The sequence below is a fragment of the Carcharhinus amblyrhynchos genome, chromosome 3 (assembly GCF_965287045.1).
Source record: "Carcharhinus amblyrhynchos chromosome 3, sCarAmb.v2.hapA, whole genome shotgun sequence".
NCBI lineage: Eukaryota > Metazoa > Chordata > Chondrichthyes > Carcharhiniformes > Carcharhinidae > Carcharhinus > Carcharhinus amblyrhynchos.
The window spans coordinates 22,378,584-22,402,213 of NC_137326.1; the positions used below are offsets into that span (position 1 = coordinate 22,378,584).

Here is a 23,630-nt window from a genome sequence, read left to right on the forward strand (position 1 = left end):
GTTCCTCTGAAACTCTTTGGTACTCTTCATCAAGTTAGAGGTGCTTTATGAAGGTAGGTTGTTGTTGTTATTGTTGGTGTCCAGCTGCTCCTGACAGTGGACCAGATGCTCAGGGACGTGACTACTGGGTATGGGCGTGGTCAGGCAGACGTCACTTCCTGGTGACAGAACAAACAGGAAATGGCGGCAGGGGCTCCCTCTCCGGAACGGCCGCCGCCGCTGAGTCCCGGAACCTTTGTGCCCCGGAACCTTTGCGATCCCGCTCCCGGGCGCGGGTACGTCAGCTGAGGTGGACGGACAGGAAGCTGATGGAGGTTGTGGCGGCAGAAGGAAAGAGGAGGGAGGAGCAGGAGGAAGCGGCGGCGGGTGTTGTTGTGTGGAGCGGGTAGGCTGTGGCGGGGGAAATGAAGAGGATGTAGGACTGGCGGCGGGATGATGAGTACTAAACAGGTGACGTGCAGGTACTGAGCATCTTGAATCGTCTTCCCGCTCGGGACTGGGCTGCTCTGCTGTGTTATCCGGGGCCTGGGGCTGTATACAGCAGGGGGGACTGGCAGCTCCCTCCCGGGGTTATCCGCCATCAGATGGGGGTCTGTAAGGGAGGGCCAGGCCTTCACCTCAGTCCCTCCCCCAGCTTTCAGCAGTGAACAGATTTCCCCCTCTCCCCTCGGCACAAAGGATCTGAACACTGGGGGGGCTCCTGGCTCTCTCATGACCATTCGCTGCATGTTTACAACGGCTCTACGATTTGTTTTTTAAATGTGTTTTTACTGTTTACATATTAAATAGCAACTGTTGATCAAATACTTTGATTCCGTCTATGTTTTGTTCTTCGAGCCTGCTCTGCCATTCACTTTGATCATGGCTGACCATCAAATTTAGTATCCTGATCCCCCTTGATCCCTTTAGCCTCCAGAGCTACATCTAATCCCTTCTTGAAATCAAACAACGTTTTGGCCTCAACTACTTTCTGTGGTAGTGAATTCCACACTTTCACCACCCTCTGGGTGAAGAAATTCCTCATCACCCCCGTTCTAAAAGTTTACCTGTTATCCTCAAACTATGATCCCCAGTTCTGAATTGTCGAACATATTTTAAAATTGATGTTGCTAACTTGCCTGTTAAGTTTGTTTAGTTTTAAAGCCCACCCCGTTGTCTTTGTTTGTATTTTTTTGAGGATTTCTCAGAAATGGTTTACTTGTGGTGGGACTGAATGCCTGTGTGCTGTCCCATCGGGAACTTTTACTCTACACATCTGAAACTTTGCAGTTGGATTGTCATCGAGATCGCACCAAGAAAAAGACAAACCTCAGCATCTTGTTCAACTTCAAGCTAAACTCATAGCCAGTCTGACACAAAGACTTCCCATTTCTACCGATAGAATATCATTAGTTCTGTCCCTGCCTCAGCCCATCTGTTGCTGATATTCTCATCCCTGCTTTTGTTGGCTCTTATAAATTCCAAAGCTCTCCCGTCCTCCACCCTCCCCAAGTGTTGACTCTTGCGAATTCTGCCCATATCCTTTTCTACACCAAATGCTGTTTACCCATTATTATTTTACTGTTTTATTTGTGCTTTCCGCTGCTGAGGCCCGGAACTACCCTGAACTAGAAGCGGATTTAAGGAGGTTTACATAAAGCCCTTCTTGAAAGCCACTGTTTTGACCAACCTTTGAGACACTTCCTAAATATCTTCATTGACTAGCTGTCCATTGTTTCCCATGTGTTTAAAAATCAACTGTGGAATGTTAACTACTTTAAAACATTTATTTAATCTATTTAGATAAGTGCAATTTCCCTTTAAATCAAGCTTTACATTAGAGCTTGCATTGAAAATTTAGCACAGGATCAAGCCATTTGGCCCAACCAAGCCTTATCAGTGTTTATGCTACACTTGAGCTCCTCCTGTATTTCCTCATCCAATTCTTATAAGTATTTCCTTCTCCTTAATATAATTGTCTAGCCTCCTCTTATTTCATCCACCCCCTGGAGAAGTAAGTTCTGCATTCTTGCCACTCAGAATTCAGAAGACACTTTGCGACCTAATCTGATTTTATAGAATCCCTACAGTGCAGAAGAAGTGCATTTAGCCCATCAAGCCTGCATCGACTGTCTGACCGCGCATCTTACCCAAGCCCTCCCCTTCTCCCTATCACCATAACCCAACACATTTATCTTCACCAATCCACTTAACCTGCATATCTTTGGACTGTGGGAGGAAACCCACGCAGACATGGGAAAAATGTGCAAACTCTACACAAACTATCACCCAAGGCCAGAATTGAACTTGTGCCCCTGGTGCTGGCCCCTCAGTGACTATTTTGTCATTGACTAATTTATATTGAAGCATCAATGGGAATATTTTCTCACTACAAACTCTTATTAATACTTTTATAATTTGAAAGACATATTTAGGTGACCTCCAGTCTTCTCATTTCAAGAGAAAAGATCCAAGCTATTAATTTGGAATTATTGGTAATTAAATTTACCAGCTGGTCTACAGTACACAAGAATGGGTGTTCCAATACTTATGTTCTTAATACTTACATTTCTGTAACAGTTTGTAATTGAAATGCACCCCAACAAAATGTAACTGCAGATGATTTTATGGAGGGTTTAATAAACCTATAAGCTCGGGGATCCATGAGAGAAATTTGAGGCAGCACTTTACAAAATGTAATTTAGCATCAGCTGGAGCAGAATTATTTAAATGTGTATGAATGTTTTTGTAAAATATAAAATCACACTAGTGATAACAATTAATGTTATGATAGTTATTTACAGATACATTGTTTGTGCTGTTTCTCTTTTCAGAAAATTCTATAAACAATGGTGTATAATCTGTTTGTCTCAGAAATTATTTATCTCAAATGTCCTGTGTTTAAACAATTAACAGGAGTAAAATTATCTAAATGCTATTAAATGATTCCGTTTAGATATTTTATGCATGGAGTCTGCCGTGAAGGGAGCCGGTGTATGTTTTCCCATGATTTGTCTACAAGCAAGCCGTCTACAATCTGCAAATTCTATCAGAAAGGACAGTGTGCCTATGGGGACCACTGCAGGTAGGATTACTGTGATTTTTTTTAAACAAATACTGTAATACTAAATGATCTTGGGAAATCAGTTTGATTATATAGTTTTAAGAAACAGGGTCAAGGATGTCAGATCTCATGCTCGTTATTGTAAACTTGAAACTAGCCAATATTGTTCTGCTGGGATAACAAGAATCTTGTACAGTCTTTGGTTGTTTTTCTTCCAAAGTTGTTACAGATATCTGAATACATTGTTTTATCGTCTGCATCTGCTTTTCCAGGCTCTAACCTATTTATTTGTGTCCCTTCTTTTAAAAATTTGTTCATGGGTTTGGAATGTCATTGGCGAAGCCAGAACTGGTTGCCCATTCCTATTTGTCCTTGAAAAGGTGGTAGTGTGCTGCCACTTTGAACCAGTACAGTCCATGTGGTACAAGAATGCACAGTGCTGTTAGGAAGGGAGTTCCAGGATTTTGACCCTGGTTCCAATTCAGGTTGGTGTGTAGTCTGGAGGGAAGCTTCCAGATCTGGTGTTCCCATTTGTCAGTTGTCCTTGTCCTTTTAGGTGGTAGAGATGAAAGGTAAGATCTTAGCTTTTTAATTTTTGACTCAGTTATTTTCTCATTTTAACATTTACATGCTCAGTTGATGTACGACTTCAGTGAATGATCATTATTAAGTTCCTAAGCTTTTTTCTTTTGTTTTCAGTAAAGGGCTCAAAAGGGTACTTGTTTTATTAAGGGATATGAGCTGAGTTTGCTGCTGGCCAGTTATGAGCAGTAAAACCCTATCTACTGCCAACTACGATAAAGTAGTGCACACATGTACAACATCCAAGTATAAAGACACATCCGTCTCTGTTCTGCCTTGTAGTTGCTGAAAGCACAAGTGTGTCTACTGTGAGAAAGTGACGTGGATCCATGAAAACGTGATAATGTAAAGCTTGAAAATATTTATTGATATGAAATGTACTATTGTATTTTCAAGCCCTGAAAAGGAGTGTGTTCTGGGAAATGTCTAATTTCATTATTAGTATAACAAATGACAAAGGTGTGCTATAAATGTGTATATATTTTAATTTCCTTAGTAGATTCATCTGTTTGCAGATTCTTTAGCTGTTGAAGGGAAAAAAAACAGCCTTAATAGTTTTATTCTGCTTGGCTTTTCTTGACGCTGCCACTGAGGTATTTCCCTCCCAACTAGCAAAACCCTCTTGGTATGCCCCCCACTTTACTTTCCTGCCAAACCTTTGCAGCTCCAAAGCTGTTGATCTGTCCTGAAACACTTAATTTGCGCAGGTAGCAGGTGTTCACAGAAATCCAGCAGGTCGAGTCGACTGGACATCTTTCTCCAGCCCACCTCTCCCACCAGCTTTTGCTTGCAACTTAAAATTTCCCCTTTTGTATCAGTCGGTAATACTTTGGAGTAAGTTAAGGGAGTGTGTTGTTCACTTGGAGGTCTAATTGTCTGATGATGCAGTGTGGATGGTGTCTAACTACGTTCTGTTTCCTATTGGTAAGATACGATCATGTGAAACTTCCTGGATCTAGAGCAGTGGGGCCAGTAATCTCTCGAGTCACCTGCACACCTGTTGTTCATGATGCAATTGCAGAGCCTGCTGCTGCAGAACAGACCGTGCCCGTCAAAGTTACTGAATCTGGAAGATGTAAAAAGAAAACGCTTGAATTAAAAGATCGAGGTGGGTAAAAACTGGGGCTGTGTATTGGTTGTGTATCTGTTTTTACTCATGGGTTTCTTGTTCCACTGAGTTTTCAGATATTTTGCTACCCAAAGCCATAGCTGTCTCCCAAAATGAGAATAACCCAATGTCTCTTTTTGCTGCTTTTGGCACATAGTGAAGTCTGAGATGCTGCAAAGAACTGATAAACTGTGGTGTACCTCCTATCCTCCATTCTTTCAGTTCCATTGTTAGTACTTGCTGTTTTATTTTTACAACGTTTTTGGAACTTTCACCATATTTTCAGAAGTTTCCTAAAAACTCCCTTCTTTGATGTGGAGCTGAATATATATTGGGCTGTCTTTTTTTGTTCTCAGTCATATAAATCCAAGAGAACATGACATCACTCGTTGCTTAACCTCTCCATTTCCTCTGTTTTGTCCAGCATCCAGTTTTGGGTGTGCTGATGTATCCTCCATTTAATCAACGGGAAGTACAAAGACCGCCACAGATTCTATTCACTCACAACCAATTCCATTCCTCCCGCAGACCACTGTTTCAGGGTGAAGATTGTAATTTCAGTGTCCTGTTTAATCCTGAGCTGATCTGTTGACTCCAAATCCTCTCCACCACAAAAGATCATCTGGTTGCACCTCTTATATATGCCTTGTCAACACCCTGGCTCAGCTATAAGAACATAAGAAATAGGAGCAGGAGTAGGCCATCTAGCCCTTTGAGCCTGCCCCGCCATTCACTAAGATCATGGCTGATCTGTCGTGGCTCAGTTCCACATTCCCGCCCTCTCCCCATAACCCTTAATCCCCTCTCTTATCAAAAACCCATCAACCGGTGTCTTAAAAATATTTAGCGAGGTAGCCTCCACCACTTCAACGGGCAGAGAATTCCAGAGATTCACCACCCTTTGAGTGAAGAAGTTCCTCCTCAACTCCATTCTAAACCGCCCCCCCTTTATCTTGAGGCTGTGCCCCCTAGTCCTACTATCCTTTCTGAGCGGGAAGAGTCTCTCCACCTTTATCCTATCCATCCCATTCATCATCTTATATGTCTCAATGAGATCTCCCCTCATTCTTCTAAACTCTTAACGAGTACAAACCTAGTTTATTCAGCCTCTCCTCATAGCTCAACCCCCTCAACTCCGGCATCAGCCTAGTAAACCTCCTCTGCACTCCCTCCAAGGCCAAAATATCCTTGCGTAAGTACGGCGCCCAAAACTGCGCACAGTACTCCAGCTGCGGCCTCACCAATGCCCTATACAGCCGCAGCAAGACCTCCCTACTTTTATATTCAATCCCCCTCGCTATGAAGGCCAGCATCCCATTCGCCTTCCTGACCACCTGCTGCACCTGCAAGCTGGGTTTTTGCGACTCATGCACAAGGACCCCGAGGTCCCTCTGCACCGTCGCCTGCTGCAATTTTTCGCTACGTAAGTAATAATCCTTCCTACCATTCTTCCTACCAAAGTGGACCACCTCGCACTTGCCAACATTAAATTCCATTTGCCGTTTCCTGGCCCATTCGCCCAGCCTATCTAGATCCTTCTGTAGACTCTCCCCACCCTCCGCACAATTTGCCGTTCCACCAATCTTGGTGTCATCAGCAAATTTCGACACCCTACACTCGGTTCCCTCCTCCAGATCATCTATATGAATGGTAAATAGCTGAGGCCCCAGCACCGACCCCTGGGGCACTCCACTAGTCACCATCCGCCAATCCGAATAGCACCCATTGACCCCCACTCTCTGCCTCCTATTTGACAACCAATCCTCTATCCATGCTAACACCCTACCCCCAACTCCAAGTCCCCTGACCTTCTGCAATAACCTCTTGTGAGGTACCTTGTCAAACGCCTTCTGAAAATCAAGAAAGACCACATCCACCGGCTCTCCTCTATCCACCGCCCTCGACACATCCTCATAGAACTCCAGTAAATTTGTCAGACACGACTTCCCTTTAACGAAACCGTGCTGCGTCTGCTCTATCAAGCAATTCCTCTCAAGGTGCCTCGCTATTTCCTCCTTGATGACAGATTCTAACATTTTACCTACAACAGACGTTAAACTAACCGGCCTATAATTCCCTGCCTTTTGCCTGGCACCCTTCTTAAACAACGGCGTAACATTAGCCGCTTTCCAATCTTCCGGCACTTCCCCGGAATCCAGCGACGTCTGGAAAATAACCACCAAGGCATCCACTATCACCTCCGCCATTTCTTTCAGAACCCTCGGATGCATTCCATCTGGTCCTGGCGACTTGTCCACAATCAGCCCCTCCAGTCTGTCGAGCACCGCCTCTCTCGTAACAGTAATGTCATTAAGACCCTCCAGTCCTACACCTTTCCATCTCTAACACCCGGCAAATTATTCACGTCCTCCTCCATGAAGACAGAAACAAAAAAGTTATTCAGGACCTCAGCCATATCCCCATCCCCTACCACTAAGTCCCCCTTCTCATCCTCTAAGGGACCAACGTTCACCCTAGCCAGCCTCTTCCTTTTTATATATTTATAAAAACTCTTGCTATCCTTTTTTATATTAAGTGCTAGGCCAGCTTCATAGTTTCTTCTGCCCTTCTTTATCAACTTCTTTGTCAATCTTTGTTGACATTTAAACCTCTCCCAATCCTCTTCTCGCCCACTACTCTTAGCTACTCTAAACGCCTCTGCTTTTAATTTAACACTTTCCTTCACCTCCTTCGATATCCATGGCTTATTACCTCTCCTCCTACTGTCCTTTTTGACCATCGGAATAAATTTCCGCTGAGCACCAAGAAAGATCTCCTTAAAGATCCTCCACTGCTCCTCAGCAGACCTACCTTCCAACGCGCTCCCCCAGTCCACATTCGCCAATTCTTCTCTCATCCTACCGTACTCCCCTCTGTTCAAACAAAGGACGCGTGTCCAGGAACCCACTTTCTCCTCCTCCATCTGCACCAGAAACTCCACCATACAATGATCACTCTCCCCAAGAGGATCCTTCACCGCAAGGTCCCTAATTCTACCCGCCTCATTACATAACACCAGATCCAAGATAGCTGGCTCCCTCGTCAGCTCCAACACACACTGTTCCAGGAAACTATCCTGGTAGCATTCCAAGAACTCCTCTTCGAGCCCACCGCATCCAACATGGGTCGACCAATCTATATGTAGATTGAAATCCCCCATAACTACGGCCGTCCCATTCCTGCACGCCGCACTTATTTGCGCGTTAACAGCCCGCCCCACCTCCAGATCATTATTCGGGGGCCTATAGACGACACCCACCAGCATCTTCCTCCCTTTGCTGTTCCTAATCTCTACCCACAACAATTCCGCTTTCTGCTCCTTGGCTCCAATATCATCCCTTGCTACCACCCTGATGCTATCCTTAATCAGCAGAGCTACACCCCCCCCCCCCACCCTTTTCCCTCCCGCCTATCCTTCCTAAACACTTGATACCCCTGAACATTCAGCTCCCAGTCCCTGTCACCTTGCAGCCATGTCTCTGTAATGGCCACCAGATCATATCCATTTGTGCTGATCTGCGCCACCAGCTCATCCACTTTATTCCGAATGCTTCGTGCATTCAGATAAAGTGCCTTGATCCCAGCCTTCACCTGGACCCTATTTGCCATAACGCCACCAACCATACTCATGCCCCCTACTCCCTCTATTATTGGGACATCCTTGGCCTCTTCCCTTACCTGTACCCTCTCCTCAACTTTAGACCCCGTAATGTCACCTACCCGCGCACCCTCCCTTCTCCCCCCACCCCCCAATTAGTTTAAAGCCCTGTCTACAGTCCTCTTTACTCTATTCGCTAGCACTCTGGTCCCAGCACGGTTCAGACCAACCCCATCCTGCCCGAACAGGTCCCACCTACCCCAATACTGATGCCAATGCCCCATAAATGCAAACCCATTCCTCCCACACCAATCCCTGAGCCACCCATTCACTTCCTTAATCCTGTCAACCCTACGCCCGTCTGCGCTCGGTTCAGGCAGTAGCCCAGAGATAACCACCTTGTCGGTTCTACTCTTTAATTCCATTCCCAGCTTCTCATACTCCCTCCCCAGATCCTCAGTTCGCATTTTGCCTACGTCGCTGGCACCCACATGTACCACAACGACCGGATTCGCACCCTCCCACTCCAGGTTCCTCTGCAGCCCAGATGCGACATCCCAGACCCGAGCACCAGGCAGACAACACACCCTTCTGTGCATTTTGTCATTGTGACAAAGGACAGTGTCATTACCCTTCACTCCACTATCCCCAATCACTACTATGTTCCTTTTCACCTTCTCCTTGCCTATGTCCTACTGCATCACTGTACCGTGTGCAGTTTGCTCACCAACCTCACCTCCCTTGTCCTTGTCCAGACTGGAAGCAAGAACCTCAAACCTGTTATGCAGATTGAGACGCTGAGGCCTCCGCTCCCCACCCCCCTTCCTCCGCTCCCCACCCCCCTTCCTCCGCTCCCCACCCCCCTCTTGTTGCTGACCCTTAGAGTTAGCCAGTCCGGGGGGGTGGATGTCACTTGCACCCCATTGACAATGGCACCCTCCCTCCCCTTGATGAGCCTCAGCATCTGTAGCTCAGAGGCCAGCTCATCTACCTTGAGCTGGAGCTCCTCCAGCAACCTGCACTTACTGCAGACATGGTCACCGGGAAGGACCCTGGGGTCCACCAGTTCCCACATCATACAGAAACCACACATCACATGCCCCTCCATTATTCACTAGTAGTATTGAAAATTTCCACACGCACTTATCTGGCCCTTTATCTCTCCAGCCCTTTTGCTATTAAGCCCTAATAGCTCACTCTGCTTCCCTCTCACTCCGCTGCCCGCTCCGACGCTGCCCGCTTTCTACACCAGGCCTCTTTTTAAACCTGGCGCTGATTTAAAGCTTGCTGGTCCACAACTCCCTTCTAATCACTCCCTCAGAATTCTTAAAGAGGTAAATACAAAAAGCCCACAAAAATGCTTTTAAATGATTTAAACAGTTCTACAAGGAACAAAGTGCTTTAAACTTATTTAAACAGGTTTTTAACAGGTAAATTCTTATCTCTCTCTCTCTGCTCCTTCACTCCTGTGCTCCAGCAAACAATGGAAGGCTTCCAATCTCGACAATTTCAGTGCTCTCCTGGCTGATCTCCCTTCATCTACTTGTATAAACATGAGCTCATCCAAAACTCCTGCTGGATTCTTACTCTCACTATGTACCATTCACCTGTCATCCTATGTGCTTGAATTCCCCAATGCTGTTTCTTTTTAAATTCTCATTCTAATGTCCAAATCTCATCAATCCTTCTCCCACTCGCGGCCCACCAATCTCTATACTTTTTCAGTACTATTCCTTCAGCCATCTAGGACCTAAGCTCTAAAATTGCCTTTTTAAAAGACATCTTTTCTCCACCTCTCTCCTCATTTGGCCCACTTGAAAATTTACCTCTGACCAAGCCACTTGTCTTATTATTTTCTTTGTCTTTGATATACTAAATCAAGGTTGTCTGAAAAGGGGGAAGAAAAACATAACAAAAATGAGATTATTTGTGCTACTTGGTCTGAATATGCAGTATAATATTTAACCAGTTTAGTATCTCTGTGTCTGGAAATTACTGAAAATTGGGCTGCAGAAGTAATTGAAAGTACGAACTGATTATTACCCCTTTAATTCTGACAGCATACATTTTTTTGCTGAGAGATTTTATTTTATATTATAAATCTTCTGTTAGAGCTTTAATCGATGCAAAATCTATTCAATTGAGGTTTGTTTGTCTACGAGTACACTGCCAACTCTGATTTTGTTACTAAATCCAGAAGCAGCCAAGAGACTTTTGGTTTGTTGCGAGTCTTGTTCCCATCCAGTAGAGTGAACTCGAGCATGTGTTGGTCATCAGCATTGCTTACTTTTTATGTGAATAAGGGCAGAACTCCTTTTGTCCTTTTAGATCATGCTGTATGTCACTACTGTGCAGCAGAGCCTCTGTCCGTCAACAGAGAATGGACTCCAATATTCCTTTTTTCATTCTATCATGGGACATGGGCATCATTGGCAAGGCCAGTATTGTTGCCCATCCCTAATTGCCCTTAAACTGAGTGGCTTGCTAGACCATTGCAGAGGGCAATTAGAGGTCAACCACATTGTTGTGGGTCTAGAGTCATATGTAGGCCAGACCAGGTAGGGATGGCGCATTTTCTTCTCTAAAGTTGATCAGCAAACCCAGATGGACTTTTACAACAATTGAGGTCTTGTGGTTTACTGAGGCTAGTTTTTCAATTCCAGGTTTATTAATTGAATTTAAATGACACCAGCCGCTGTGGTGGGATTTGAACCTGTATCCGCGGATCATTAGCTGGGTCTGTAAATTACTAGTCAAGTGAAAGTATCACTGTGCCACAGTCTTCCCATCTGGTAAGAATAGCAATGCAGAGGAACCTTTAAGTGGGATTTTCCTTGCGCTTTTGTTCAGTTTAAGAACTTTGTGGTCCAACTGCCACAGAACCAGTATGCATTTTGTTTTCTGTTTTCCAACGAATGTCCCCATAGTTCTCCAGTCTTAATATTTGCATGAGTAAATGAAAAGCAGCAGGAATATAAGTTTAGACTCACTCCATCCATGCAAATAGATCTGATGGCAATTAGCAGGGAGAGCATTCTAAATGCACAATTTTGGTGAAAACATGGCATGAAAGCCTTATTGAACTGCAATGAACTGGCAGAGTTGATTTTGAGTTAATAAGTTATAAGTTGAGGATAAGTTAAATTGGAGCATTAGTTATCATTGTAGGAATTATTGTCAGTGTATTTTAGTCTAACCAACATATTCTTTATCTTGTGGGTCCTAAAACTGGGAGGGAATTGGTTTAACATGCTTCTGCCAAAGCAAGCTCTGAATGAACCTGGGAATCATCACTGATTTTTTTTAAAGTGTAAAATCCAAAGAATAGATTTTATTTGGTGTTCTGTTTAAATCAGTTTTTGTCATCATCTGACCTCTTCCATGACATTTGAGAAATAGAACCTGAGCTGAAATACCTTACAATTGCAGGATGGAACTGTGTTTTTCAGTTCTATTTATATATGTTCCAAGTAGCAACATAAATTATTTAGATTTGTTTATAATTTATTAACCTGTGCTGTAGCTGTGGGATCTTGAGTAGGCCGGACCTAGTTCTTATATTTCTGTTACTTGTGCCACATAGACAACACATTGGTCACAATTTAAATTGAATGATGCTTGCACCCAATGCACAATTTTTTTTTTGCCTAAGGTGTTCAGCCATGCCTCATACTTCAGTCCCAAATTACCTGCTCATTCAGTTCTGCATCTCATCTGTTATTGTGCCTCTATGATTAAGGTTTCAGCTTAATTCCATTAATTATTTGTTTTTATAATGTTTTTCCTTTATTTATAAGCTCAATGAGAGGGTTTGAGGAGGAGATCTTAAGGGCAGTGCTCATTTCTGTATTCCATAATGTCTGCTAAGCATGATCCGATAAATTTTAAATGCATTTCATGCTGCAACTTTTTTTGGGCTTATTCTTCTCTTTAGACCTTTGCAACCGAGCAGCAGAAAAATCTAAATTGTTCCCTTTCCCATCATCTTACTGCAACACTACAAAGACAGCATCGCCTTTCTCTGACTCAGCAAAGTTTGTTTATGAGGATGTCCCAATGAAGCCACCGTCATATTTGGACGCAGTTCGCAGTGGACTGGATGTTTCAGCATCAGTATGCAGCAATAATTCTGCACAGCAGCTGTGCCCTTTTGCAGCAGTTGGTGAATGTCATTATGGTGACAGCTGTTTATACCTTCATGGGGATGTGTGTGAAGTGTGTGAACTGCAAGTACTGCATCCAACTGACCTTGAGCAACGTAGAGCACATGAACAGGCAAGTGTAGGTCAAAGTAATGTGCCATTCAATGGCCTGGATCTATTCCTGTACTAGTAAAACTATATCTTACACATTCAGCTTCTACAACTGTCTCTCATTATTGTCAACTTGGTTTAATGAATTCAACTTTAAATTATGCTAAGTGAAAAAAATTACCTTCACCGTGATATAAAATCACTGAAATTCCATCCCAAAGCAGTGAATTTTAAAAAATAGACTGACAATAGAAAATGCTGATTTGAGGGGAGGTAGTAAAATTCATGCCTACCTTTTCTTGGGTTTATTGATTTTGCTTTCATTTTATTCATATGCTTCACTGCATGTTTTTCATCCAATTGAATACAAAAAAGCATTACGAATGGCACATATTTTCTGTACAGCTCTCTTCATCACAATTTAAGGGCTGAATTATTATGCAATAGCTATCCACAAACCACCGAGCATAGCAATGTGGATCTGTAAATTTACTTGCATTTATGTAACACCACCCATGACCTCTGGATGTCCCAAAGCTTCTTTCAACCAGTGAAAAACTTACAACTCTGAAGAAGTCATATGGACTCAAAACGTCAACTCTGTTTCTCTCTCCACAGATGCTGCCAGACCTGCTGAGATTCCCCAGTATGTTCTGTTTTTATTTCAGATTTCCAGCATCAGCAGTATTTTGTAATTTAAGAACTTCTGTAACTTCTGTAGGGGAATTTGCACACAAAAAGTTCCCACAAACAACAATAGGATAATCTCTTTTTGATGATGTTGGCTGAAGGATAACATTAGCAAAACAACTGCCCTGCTGTTGTTAAGATAGTAGCATGGGATGTGTTGCATTCCTTGAGCTCAGATGCCAGCCTAGATAGATTATGTACTGACATCTGTATGGTTACATTTCAGGAGTTGAGCACCAAAATCAATGTTTACACTCCTGCTCAGTGCTGTGGGAATACTGCACTATCGGAGTTGCCATGCTGTCTTTTGGTTTGAGACATTAAACCGAGTCTGCTCCACCTGGCCCATAGCACAAAGAAGCTCAGCGGCTTACCTTGGTGTCCTAGCCAATATTTATCCATCAATCAACATGAAAAACAGGTTATGTGATCATTATAACATAGTTCTTTGTGGGAATTTGCTGTGTGCAAGTTAGCTGCTGCATTTCCTGCATTACAATGATGACTGTACCTCAGAAGAACTTAATTGCCCGTAAAGTGCTTTTGGACATCTGGTGGTTGTGAAAGGCAGTAAATAAATGCAAGTCTTTTTCGTTGGTTCCCATGACCTGAACTATAGATTCTACCAATGAGCTATTGCTGACAGTTAAAATTATGTTGAAGCATTTGTTTGTATAGTATAGCTAAAATGTATAGGGCTTACAAAAGACCTTTGTTGCCCCAAAACCATTGTCTAGTGACTTTACACCACTGAGTCTTTCATTGGTTCACAATTGGAAGTCTGGTGTAGCACTAATGAGTTCAGTAATTTCTCTCCTCCCCCAATTTCTCCTTTCATTCTCTTCATCGCTTCCCATGCTTGGTGTTGCTTTGCTGATGCTTTACTACAAATAAAATAGCAACAAGCACAACACGTTGAGTAAGCAGGAACTAGCTGGAACCTTTGCCATTTTGTCAAAGGCCACTGGTTTGCCACCAGATAATGATGGTATTGTATCTGTTGGTTGGGAAACTTATTCAATTTGCTCAGAGTATGTGTTCCATAAATGCTGACAGTTGCCTTTCTGTTTCATTCAGATGTGTCTCATTGCATTTGAGCAAGACATGGAGAAAGCTTTTGCTGTGCAGAAGAGTCAAGATAAAGTCTGTAACATTTGTATGGAGATAGTCTATGATAAAGTGATACCATCGGAGAGAAGATTTGGAATTCTTTCTGACTGCATTCACCCATATTGTCTATCCTGCATTAGACAGTGGAGATGTGCAAAACAGTTTGAAAATAAAGTAATCAAGTGAGTGTGACTGGTTTTACAGAATAATAAGGGATAATTTTTAACTATTGATGTGCAGATCACAATCATTTTTAAGATCTACAAAATAAGTGGCTAGCAATTTTAATAAGACTTTCTAAAGAATACAAACATTGACAAAGTTTTTTTTAATGTTTATTTATTAATGTCACAAGTAGGCTTACATTAATCCTGCAATGAAATTACTGTGAAAATCCCCCTAGTCGCCACACTCGGGCACCTGCTTGGTTACACTGAGGAAAAATTTAGCATGGCCATTGCACCTAACCAGCACGTGTTTCAGACTGGGAGAAAACCGGAGCAGCCGGAGGAAATCCATACAGACATGGGGAGAACGGTCAGTCTCCGCATAGACTGTCACCCATGCCGGGAATCAAACCCGAGTCTGGCACTATGAGGTGGCAGTGCTTACCACTGTGACACTATGCTGTCCTGGAGAATTGGTTGATAAAATGAGTTTTCTTGAACATGTCAGTAATAATGCATTTGACGTTCATGTTGTGTGTATTTGGAGGAGAATAAAACACAACAAATGCGGGAAGAAGTAGCTTCTTTATACCAGGCTAATCACATTTGTTGTATATCCCCGGTCACATATATCCAATTGAATATGTTGCAGTTAATGAAACCTTTGATGTCTAGATTTGGACATATGTATGTATGAAAAAAATGTTTCTACGAACTAAGTGAGATATCTATTACAACATTTTATTAATTGCCTTTCAATCCATGAACATAGGTCATAGATATTGGTCTTGGGAGGATTGTTACAATTATTGATGTGGAAGAAGTCTAATTTGTTGAGGCACTTCATCAATGAGATACTTATTTGTAACAGAGATTCCAACCTTGTGCTGTCTGAAAAGCATGACAATTTTACACTGACTAAATAGTGCTGTCTGAGTACTAGCTAGTCACAATATTGCTTCCATTGATTCAGGCAGAATGGGACAAATGGAATTCCTTGTCCTTAAAATACCATGTTAGTTGCCAAAATCCAATTAAGCTTTTTAACTACGTAGATGAATTTTATTTTAGAGAAAATTCTTCCCACCCCAAATCTTTGTTGGCCTAATGCATAACAGTACTACCAACATCTAACAGTAAGTGATTTAAGACCAGAAGACATCTGGTTTGATTATGTATCTGTATTGAGCCAGAGTATCAGTTGGAATGCTACATGCTTCTGGACTAAGGAGGGGAAAAAGCAACCATGGTTTCTGTTTATTTAGTTATACATTTAAAAGTGTTCCAATAAATCCATGAAATGAGGCCAAAGCTAAAGCTGTTTGTGTATATACTCTGAACAAAACGTGATCCAAGTTGACTTATTTGTCTCCACTGTAGAGTTTAAATTTGATTGGGTGTGCTTATTGCAAGTTCTTGAGCTGACTAATGCTGAGAACATTTTTGCTTTTGCTGTTCAACTTTAAAAATAATGGCTAATGTCTAGTTTGACAGGAAATTACTGATTATATTGTGTTGTAATGCAGAGAATCTCAAAACTTTCTTATTGCCAAGACCCTTTTTGAAGGTTCATGTTCCAATTATGCTCCTCCCCCTTTTTCTAAAATGACTCCGCCTTCAGTGATGTGGTAACTATGTACCTCAATCAGCTGCTTCAAGGATCTTTCTTTTCAAATTAGTTAGAGAAATATCTTTCACTATAACTAGCGTAGTATCGCATAGCCAGAGGAAATGCATTATTGGGTGATCTCTGCACAAAATGTTTGAGTCCCCATAGATTTGCGTAAGCAGATATTGAATCAAACAGAGCTGCTTCTGGCAACATGGTGGCGCATGGGACCCGGGTTCGATTCACAGCTTGGGCCAGTGTGCAGAGTCTGTCCGTTCTCCCCGTGTCTGCGTGTGTTTCTTCCAGGTGCTCCGGTTTCTTCCAACAGTCCCAAAGACATGCTGGTTAGTTGCATTGGCCATGCTAAATTCTCCCTCAGTGTACCCAAGCAGGCACTGGAATGTGATGACAAGGGGATTTGCACAGTAACTTCATTGCTAGTGTTTAGGTAAACCTACTTGTGACACTAATAAATAAACTTACAAAAACTTTAAAAACCCTTACAATCTGTCCTCAATTCAATATGTTTAAAGCTTGTATCATGTGTGTGTATATGTGTGTATTTAGGATATTAGGGATACGCCTATAAATCAATCTGCTAATTGCTTCAATTCAGCATTTAGGTTTTTTGACTAATAAAAAAATTTTATATGTCGCATGTACTAATATTAATTTAAAATCACTCAATTTTTTAAAAAAATGTTTTAGGTCCTGTCCTGAGTGTCGAGTTGTGTCTGAATTTGTGATCCCGAGTGCTTACTGGGTGGAGGAAAAGGAGGAAAAGGACCAGCTTATTGAAGCATTCAAGCAGGGAATGGGGTGAGTTCATGCTTTAGGGAATAGGTTATCAAATTTCCACCTTTAGAGATTGGTCAACACGTAATTAGTGAAATCAGAATGAAGATGCTTAAGATTTAAATTCTGTTTGCGTCAATGCCTTCCATTGGCTGTGTGGCAGAGTTTCATGTTTTTATAATTATGAAGATGCAGTGTAACTTGGCATGTGCTGTTTCTGTTGACCTAGCTCTTGATTTACAGAAAAAAGTTTGGTTCTCAACACCTCGTAATCAGAAGGCATTGTCTAAACTGAGACTGCACTTCCTGTACATTCAGGATATAATTTTTTTCTTAGCTGGCCAGTCTAACTTGTGAATCTTGTTGGTGCTTAGAATTAGCAGCGAGAGAAAGCCAGGAAAGTCTGGGAGATGGTAATATCCCAATATTCACACAGCAGATAGAAGCTCTCTTATTAGTTTCAACAGAGTCCAATAGGAGGGAGATGGAGGTGCAGTGGTAATGTCACTCCAGTGGCCCAGGTTAATGCTCTGTTCCCAATCCCATATAACAGCTGACGGAATTTAAATTAGTGAATAATTCTGGCATTACAACGCTTGTCTCAGTAATTGTGACCATGATAACTATCATCAGTGTTTCAGAAACCCTTCTGGTTCAATAATATCTTTTTAGGGAGGGAAATCCGCTATCCTTAGCTGGTCTGGCCTACATGTGACTTCAGACTCACGGTAATGTGATTGACCCTTAACTGCTCTCTAAAAGCCACTCAACTTCCAGGGCAATTAGAAAAAGGCAGCAAATGCTGGCTTTGCCAGTGACGCATCCATCCCATGAATATAATGCTGTATTGATAGAATAGTGCTGAATTTTAACACCAGCAAAGCCTGACTTGCTTAGATCCTGCCAATAAACTGGACCAGGGATGGTATATCATTTCAATGAATGATTTAGTTTCTTTGAAAGACTTGATTCGTAACTTTGCGTTTCTGCTGTATATTGTGTATGTGTTGAAATTCTTAAGATATTTTTCACATTTGTCTTTAATAAATTAATCAGCTGTCTTTGGTATCTTGATTGGATTTAAGTGGTGTCACAAAACTTGGGTTATGCTTTTGTAAAGTAAATGTGTTATTCAGAAAACACCATGTAAGTTATCTTACCACTGTTCATAGAATCCCTACGGTACAGAGGGAGGCCATTTGGCCCATCGAGTCTGCACCGAACACAATACCACCCAGGAATACTTCCCCCCCACCATCCCTACATATTTACTCACTAATCCCTCTAGCCTATGCATCTCAGGACAATAAGGGCAATTTAAGCATGGCCATTCAACCTAACCCGCACATCTTTGGACTGTGGGTGGAAACCGGAGCAGCCGGAGGAAACCCACACAGATACGGGGAGAATGTGCAAACTCCACACAGACAGTGACCCGAGCTGGGAATCGAACACAGGTCCCTGGTGCTGTGAGGCAGCAGTGCTAACCACTGTGCTACCATGCCATCTTAAATACACTAAAACAAATTCAACAAGGGGCAGGCTGGTAACAGCAAATATTTTTTAGTCATAGACTAGAAAACCTTCAGTTGTGGTTTACTGTAATGCCCAGCATTCAGTACTTGGGTCACATCAGACACGTTTTTTGTAAAACTGGCACAATTGAGTTCAGGCATGTTTCGGTGCATGGCAAGTGTTTCATTCTTGTCCTGTCACTAGGTGGCAATCTAGCTTAACACAATATCACTTGCCAAATAGCTAGCAAAGGAAATTCAGTAGTGTTAAAAATCCACAATGATTTTGCTTCTCTAAGTTCCTGATTTTCTGTTAAAGATACATGCATTAATGAGACTAAATCAGAAAACTCAAGTTTAGAGTAAAAGGTGCAAGAAACTTCTTGAAACCAGTACAGCAGTTGTTCGATTGCGTACTCAATTCTTCAAGAGTGAAGATGAAACCAAAAATAGAAACCTTGTATGTTTCTATTTCCACTAATTTTCTTCCCTATCCCATGAAGGCGTTGGCTGTTTTAACCAATAAATAACTTAATGTAGTTTACAGGGTTGCTGTGAATACAGCCAAGAGAATTTAAAGGGTGAATGTTATGCCTCTTCTACGACCGCCTGTAAATAAATCTACATAAGTTATCTACATAACTTATGGGGAAAAGTCTTTGATGTAAATTCAAACAAAGGCTGTTATAGTTGTTGCTACTTTTTCCTCAACAAGATCAATTTCATTTTTAATTTTAATTTGTAGCGTATGATTTGGCTTTAATATGTGAGCTATAGATGCTATAGAACCGTTATGATACAGAGGAAGGCCATTCAGCCCATCATGAGTACATCAGACAAAAAGAGAAAAATAATTAGTTGCTCATTTTTGACTCCACTTTCCAGCATCTTGTCTGTGGCCTTGCAGCTTATAGCATTCCAAGTGCAGATCCAGGGTACCTGTTATACAAGTATCAATTTGCTCTCAATAGTTTTTTTTTCAATCTACTTTTAGTAGAGTATATTCTGACTGAGATGTATGAATGAAAACCAGTTATGGTGTGTGAACTGAAAAGGTTCCATAAATAAACTTGCATGTGTCTTTATAATATAATGCATGTAGTAAAAGTTATTTGGTTCAGAATTTGGCTTAGTGTAGAGGCTGGTGAAAGAGATTTTGGGCACCAACTTGCATGTAGATTTACAAAATAGTGTAAAATGTGTTTACTGCTCTTAATCATTTCAAATTATGGGGCTGTTTTTCCATCTGGCATAGATGGTACTGCAAATTTTTGATTGTTACTTCATAAGTCATATTTGAACCTGAGACATGAGGGGATTTTCACAATAACTTCATTGCAATGTTAATGTAAGCCTACTTGTGAAACTAATAAATAAACTTTAAACTTAAAGGTACAGACCGGTGGTGTCCATGTTTCTGCAACTACTGGTGATTTGCAATAGTTAATGAAATCGTACCTTGGTTAATAAGAAGCTGGGAGGAACCGAGTGTTTATCTGTTTGTATTACGTGTTTTTATCTTTGGCACACACACCTTATCTCTACTCGCACCGCATCATGTTCTAAGAATATACAGCACTTTGGGTGAAATAGCAGTTGCTATTTAAAAAAAATATATGGCTTTCAATATCAATAACTTGAGGCAGATTTACTGGTCACAGCTTTTAGAGCCATCAGCTTTTTCACTGCTGTTCCTGCTATCATTTTGTGACATGTATGTTGGTCCAACTCCAATCTTTCTGTATTCCAATATTCAAATGCCTCAAATTCACAACACAGCTATGTTTACTATCACTGGTATCCCACCTCGTGCAATTGAAGAGGAAGAAATAAATTACCTTAATACAGCTACATGATTATAAACCAATGTTGCCATCAAAAAAAGTAGATGGTCAATGAATTCCAGTTCCGAGATTAAGACTTAACATTAAATAGACCAAGCAGTGGAATAATTACTGAATGTTCCATGTGGAGCATTGTAAATTACTAATCTGGAACCTCTGAAACTTCAGCTGGAGAATGATGTACAGTTATAAAATATACTTTGGTTTTTATCCAAAACTCAATGACCAAATATAGCAAGATTTGTGAATTAAATATATATTCCCCTTTTCTATTAACAGGAAGAAGGCTTGTAAATACTTTGACAAAGGGAAAGGGTCCTGTCCGTTTGGTGGAAAGTGCCTTTACCTTCACGCGTACCCGGATGGGACAATGGCGGAGCCTGAGCAGCCGAGAAAGCAGCTCAGTTCGGAAGGCAATGTGAGGGTAAATAACCAAAGTACTAGATACTTCACAGCATTATGTTGTTTTGATTAACTTTTTCAGTATTTCTCCTAGAGCTTTGGAAGCTGGTGAACCATTATAAGGGTCTTGATGCATTAACTTGGTAATAGTTAATGTGGAGCTGCATAGTTGAGCACACAGTGCAAGTTTTGGATATACTTATTTAAGATTCAGTTAAATTTGATTATTGCAAAAGGCTACCTAGACATAGAAATAAAATGTATTACTTCTTAATACTACTTTAATGCTTGAAGCTTCAAATTGTACAGTGGCCCACCCAGGTTTGTAGCTTGGGCTATTTTTTGAGATTTATTATTCAAGCTATCCTGAAAGCTGTTATATTTTTTCACAATTGTTAATGGATGGCTGTGGCCCTTCTTTACATTTTGTGAAGGTAGTAGACTGAGTTTTTGTTTCAAACCTAATTCATTACTTTGAGAATACCAATTTCATTCGAGTAGCTTCTGAGCTGAGCATTGCCACTGGCACTTCAGTCAGGACGATGTTACCACCAAGCACTATGTAATTATGCAAATTTATTCCCCAGGAAATAAATAATTGAACATCACCTGCTTAATAAATACAACTTCACAACTTGTCTGCAATTATATATATTTTTAAATAGATTCTAGAAAAGTAAATGTGTGTTTTGTTCTCTCAACCCACAGTTCCTTCACTCAGTGCGACTGTGGGATTTTATCGAAGAGCGGGAGCACAGGGATATTCCCCAGCATTCAAACGAAGATGAAGTGACAGAGCTTGGAGATCTCTTCATGCATCTTTCGGGAGCAGAGGAGCGCAATGCACCCAGTGAGAGTCAGGCCGACCAGCCTGTTTCTGTAGTGTTATAAGATGCTATAAACTAAGTTACAGCTTACTTCTGCTGATTTACAACTGATTCACCTAGATGTGGAAGCTTGGTTCAAAATTATGTTTGGACTAGAACTGCTATATAATGGGAACAAAGGGGACAATGAAGTTGTGGTTGAGTCAGGACTGTATTTTGCCGGGTTGACTATATTTAACTGTATTTGATTTATTTAAGAATTCCAAACAGGTTTTTTTAAAATCACTGCAGAGCACACTACTCCATATACAGTTCTGAGCCCTTTTTCTGGTATTAGAGAGTTTCTTCTAGCTGTTCAAAGAAAAGGCTGTAGTTAATTGCTTTGATAGAGTATACATTAGTAACATTTGTAGCTTGAATCCACAACTGAAGTTGCAGAATATATTCATTTCAGAATGAAGCCCCTCTCTTTCCTAAGTTGGTGGACTATGTGTTAGCGCTTCACCGGACAGGCCCCAGGAGACACCAGAGTAGTCTGGGTTTGCTTAATTTTGTTGTCTTTCTCCCCCTCTGATGAAGTACCTGACTTCTGCATCCCAGAATGGTGCCTAGTAACAGTGCAGGAATTTGCACCCACGTCTCACCATCAAAGTTTTTAATCTTCCACTTGTCAACAGAGCAGGCAGGTAGGCTGCTGCTAGCCCACAGTGTCTTACCACTCACCAACCAGCTACCAGCAATTGCTTGAGAGAATCCAAAGTGACAACCATATATTGTCGTTCTCTTTGGCTCTGAAATGATCAGATCAAGGCTGTGAATCTGTTTTGTTTCAAACCAAACTGCTGCACAACAAAAGTACATGTAAGAAGTGTTATGTTTCCTTTTATCTTTTAAAAAAAAATGACAGCTGGAAGAAAATAAAAATATTGTACCGCCGGTCATACCATGATCCTAAAATTGGAAGCAGTTTTTAAACAAAATAGCTCAAGTCTCTCATTGCTATTTAGCTAAGTGTTCTCATGCTTGGGTGAAACTAAAAATCATAGCCACAGTAGTCTTTGATTCCCTGAGTGAAAGTAGGTCCAAGGTTAATCTTTGCCAGTGAGGCTAATTCATGCGCCAGTTAATAAATGTGGGAAATGATGGGCTAAGTTTTGTAACCTTTCCATGAAGGTACAGATCAGATTGCAGCACATATGTTGTCAAAAGGCTAAAAAAAAACTGTATTAATCATGTCGTACCTGTAATGATGTGGTTTGGTGCAGCATTATGATAAAAATCAGTGAAAGGATTGCAAATAGAATTGCTTTCATACTTAATTAGTTCCATTAAAGTCTATGTGTTCAGTTGCTAAGCAAGCTATTTCTATCTTGAGAAATGAATCCAAAATTCTGCTTTCCTATGCTACCTAACAACTTGGGATAGGTTGCTATTTTGGACACATACAGTCCTTCCAAAGTTTGTGTTGGGATGGGAGCATGGAGGAACAAGGGATTAAAATAAATTCTACAAGCCAAGCCTACTTTATTTGATGGTAGTGTTTATATTTCATTGTGAAAATGCAAAAGCTCAATTGTAACATATGTGAACTGTAACTGAGTCTTATCAGAAAAATAAGGACTTATCAAACAACTGTGAATGTCAAGATTAGTCATTAACTACTCAGCTTGAATGTTATAACGCAAGTCCTTTTAAATCTTCAATGTTTTGTGAATGATATTAAATGAAATGAGGGGGAGGGAAATGAGATTCTAACACCACCATCTTTCCTACTGGTGCTAATAGTTAACCACCCCCCCTACCAAAAAATATATTCTGTGCCTGCCATAGCAAACTCAAAATGATAATGAGAGAGTTTGCTCCCAAAGACGGATTCCGAGTTCTATTGTACGTGCCGGACATTGGGTAAAGTTCTGTATTTACAAATGGTTTTCCTTCTCCATTGTGCAGTAGAGCTGCTTTGAATAAAATTTTCCAATAGTAGAGAAGAAGCTTGTCTGTGCTTTGGTTTAAGAAAGAAATAAAATGCATTTCTAGCATCTTTTCAATCCTCAGGACATACCTGAACATTTTGCAGGCAATTATATT

At 41.3% G+C, this 23,630-nt stretch overlaps 1 protein-coding gene across 2 annotated transcripts; it reads left to right on the plus strand.

Annotated features, from left to right (window-relative positions):
* Positions 1-322: 322 nt before the first annotated feature.
* Positions 323-23,583, plus strand: mkrn2 (makorin, ring finger protein, 2). 2 transcript variants are annotated; one of them, XM_080182081.1, is made up of 8 exons: positions 323-461; positions 2,936-3,064; positions 4,555-4,733; positions 12,266-12,606; positions 14,352-14,566; positions 16,869-16,979; positions 20,593-20,737; positions 21,424-23,583. In XM_080182081.1, exons 1-8 carry the CDS (start codon positions 433-435, stop codon positions 21,604-21,606), a joined length of 1,332 nt encoding a protein of 443 aa, XP_080038207.1. In that variant the 5' UTR covers positions 323-432; the 3' UTR covers positions 21,607-23,583. The 2 variants fall into 2 exon arrangements, with proteins under 2 accessions (XP_080038207.1, XP_080038214.1); XM_080182088.1 differs by having other exon boundaries at positions 333-450.
* The last annotated feature ends 47 nt before the right edge of the window (positions 23,584-23,630 follow it).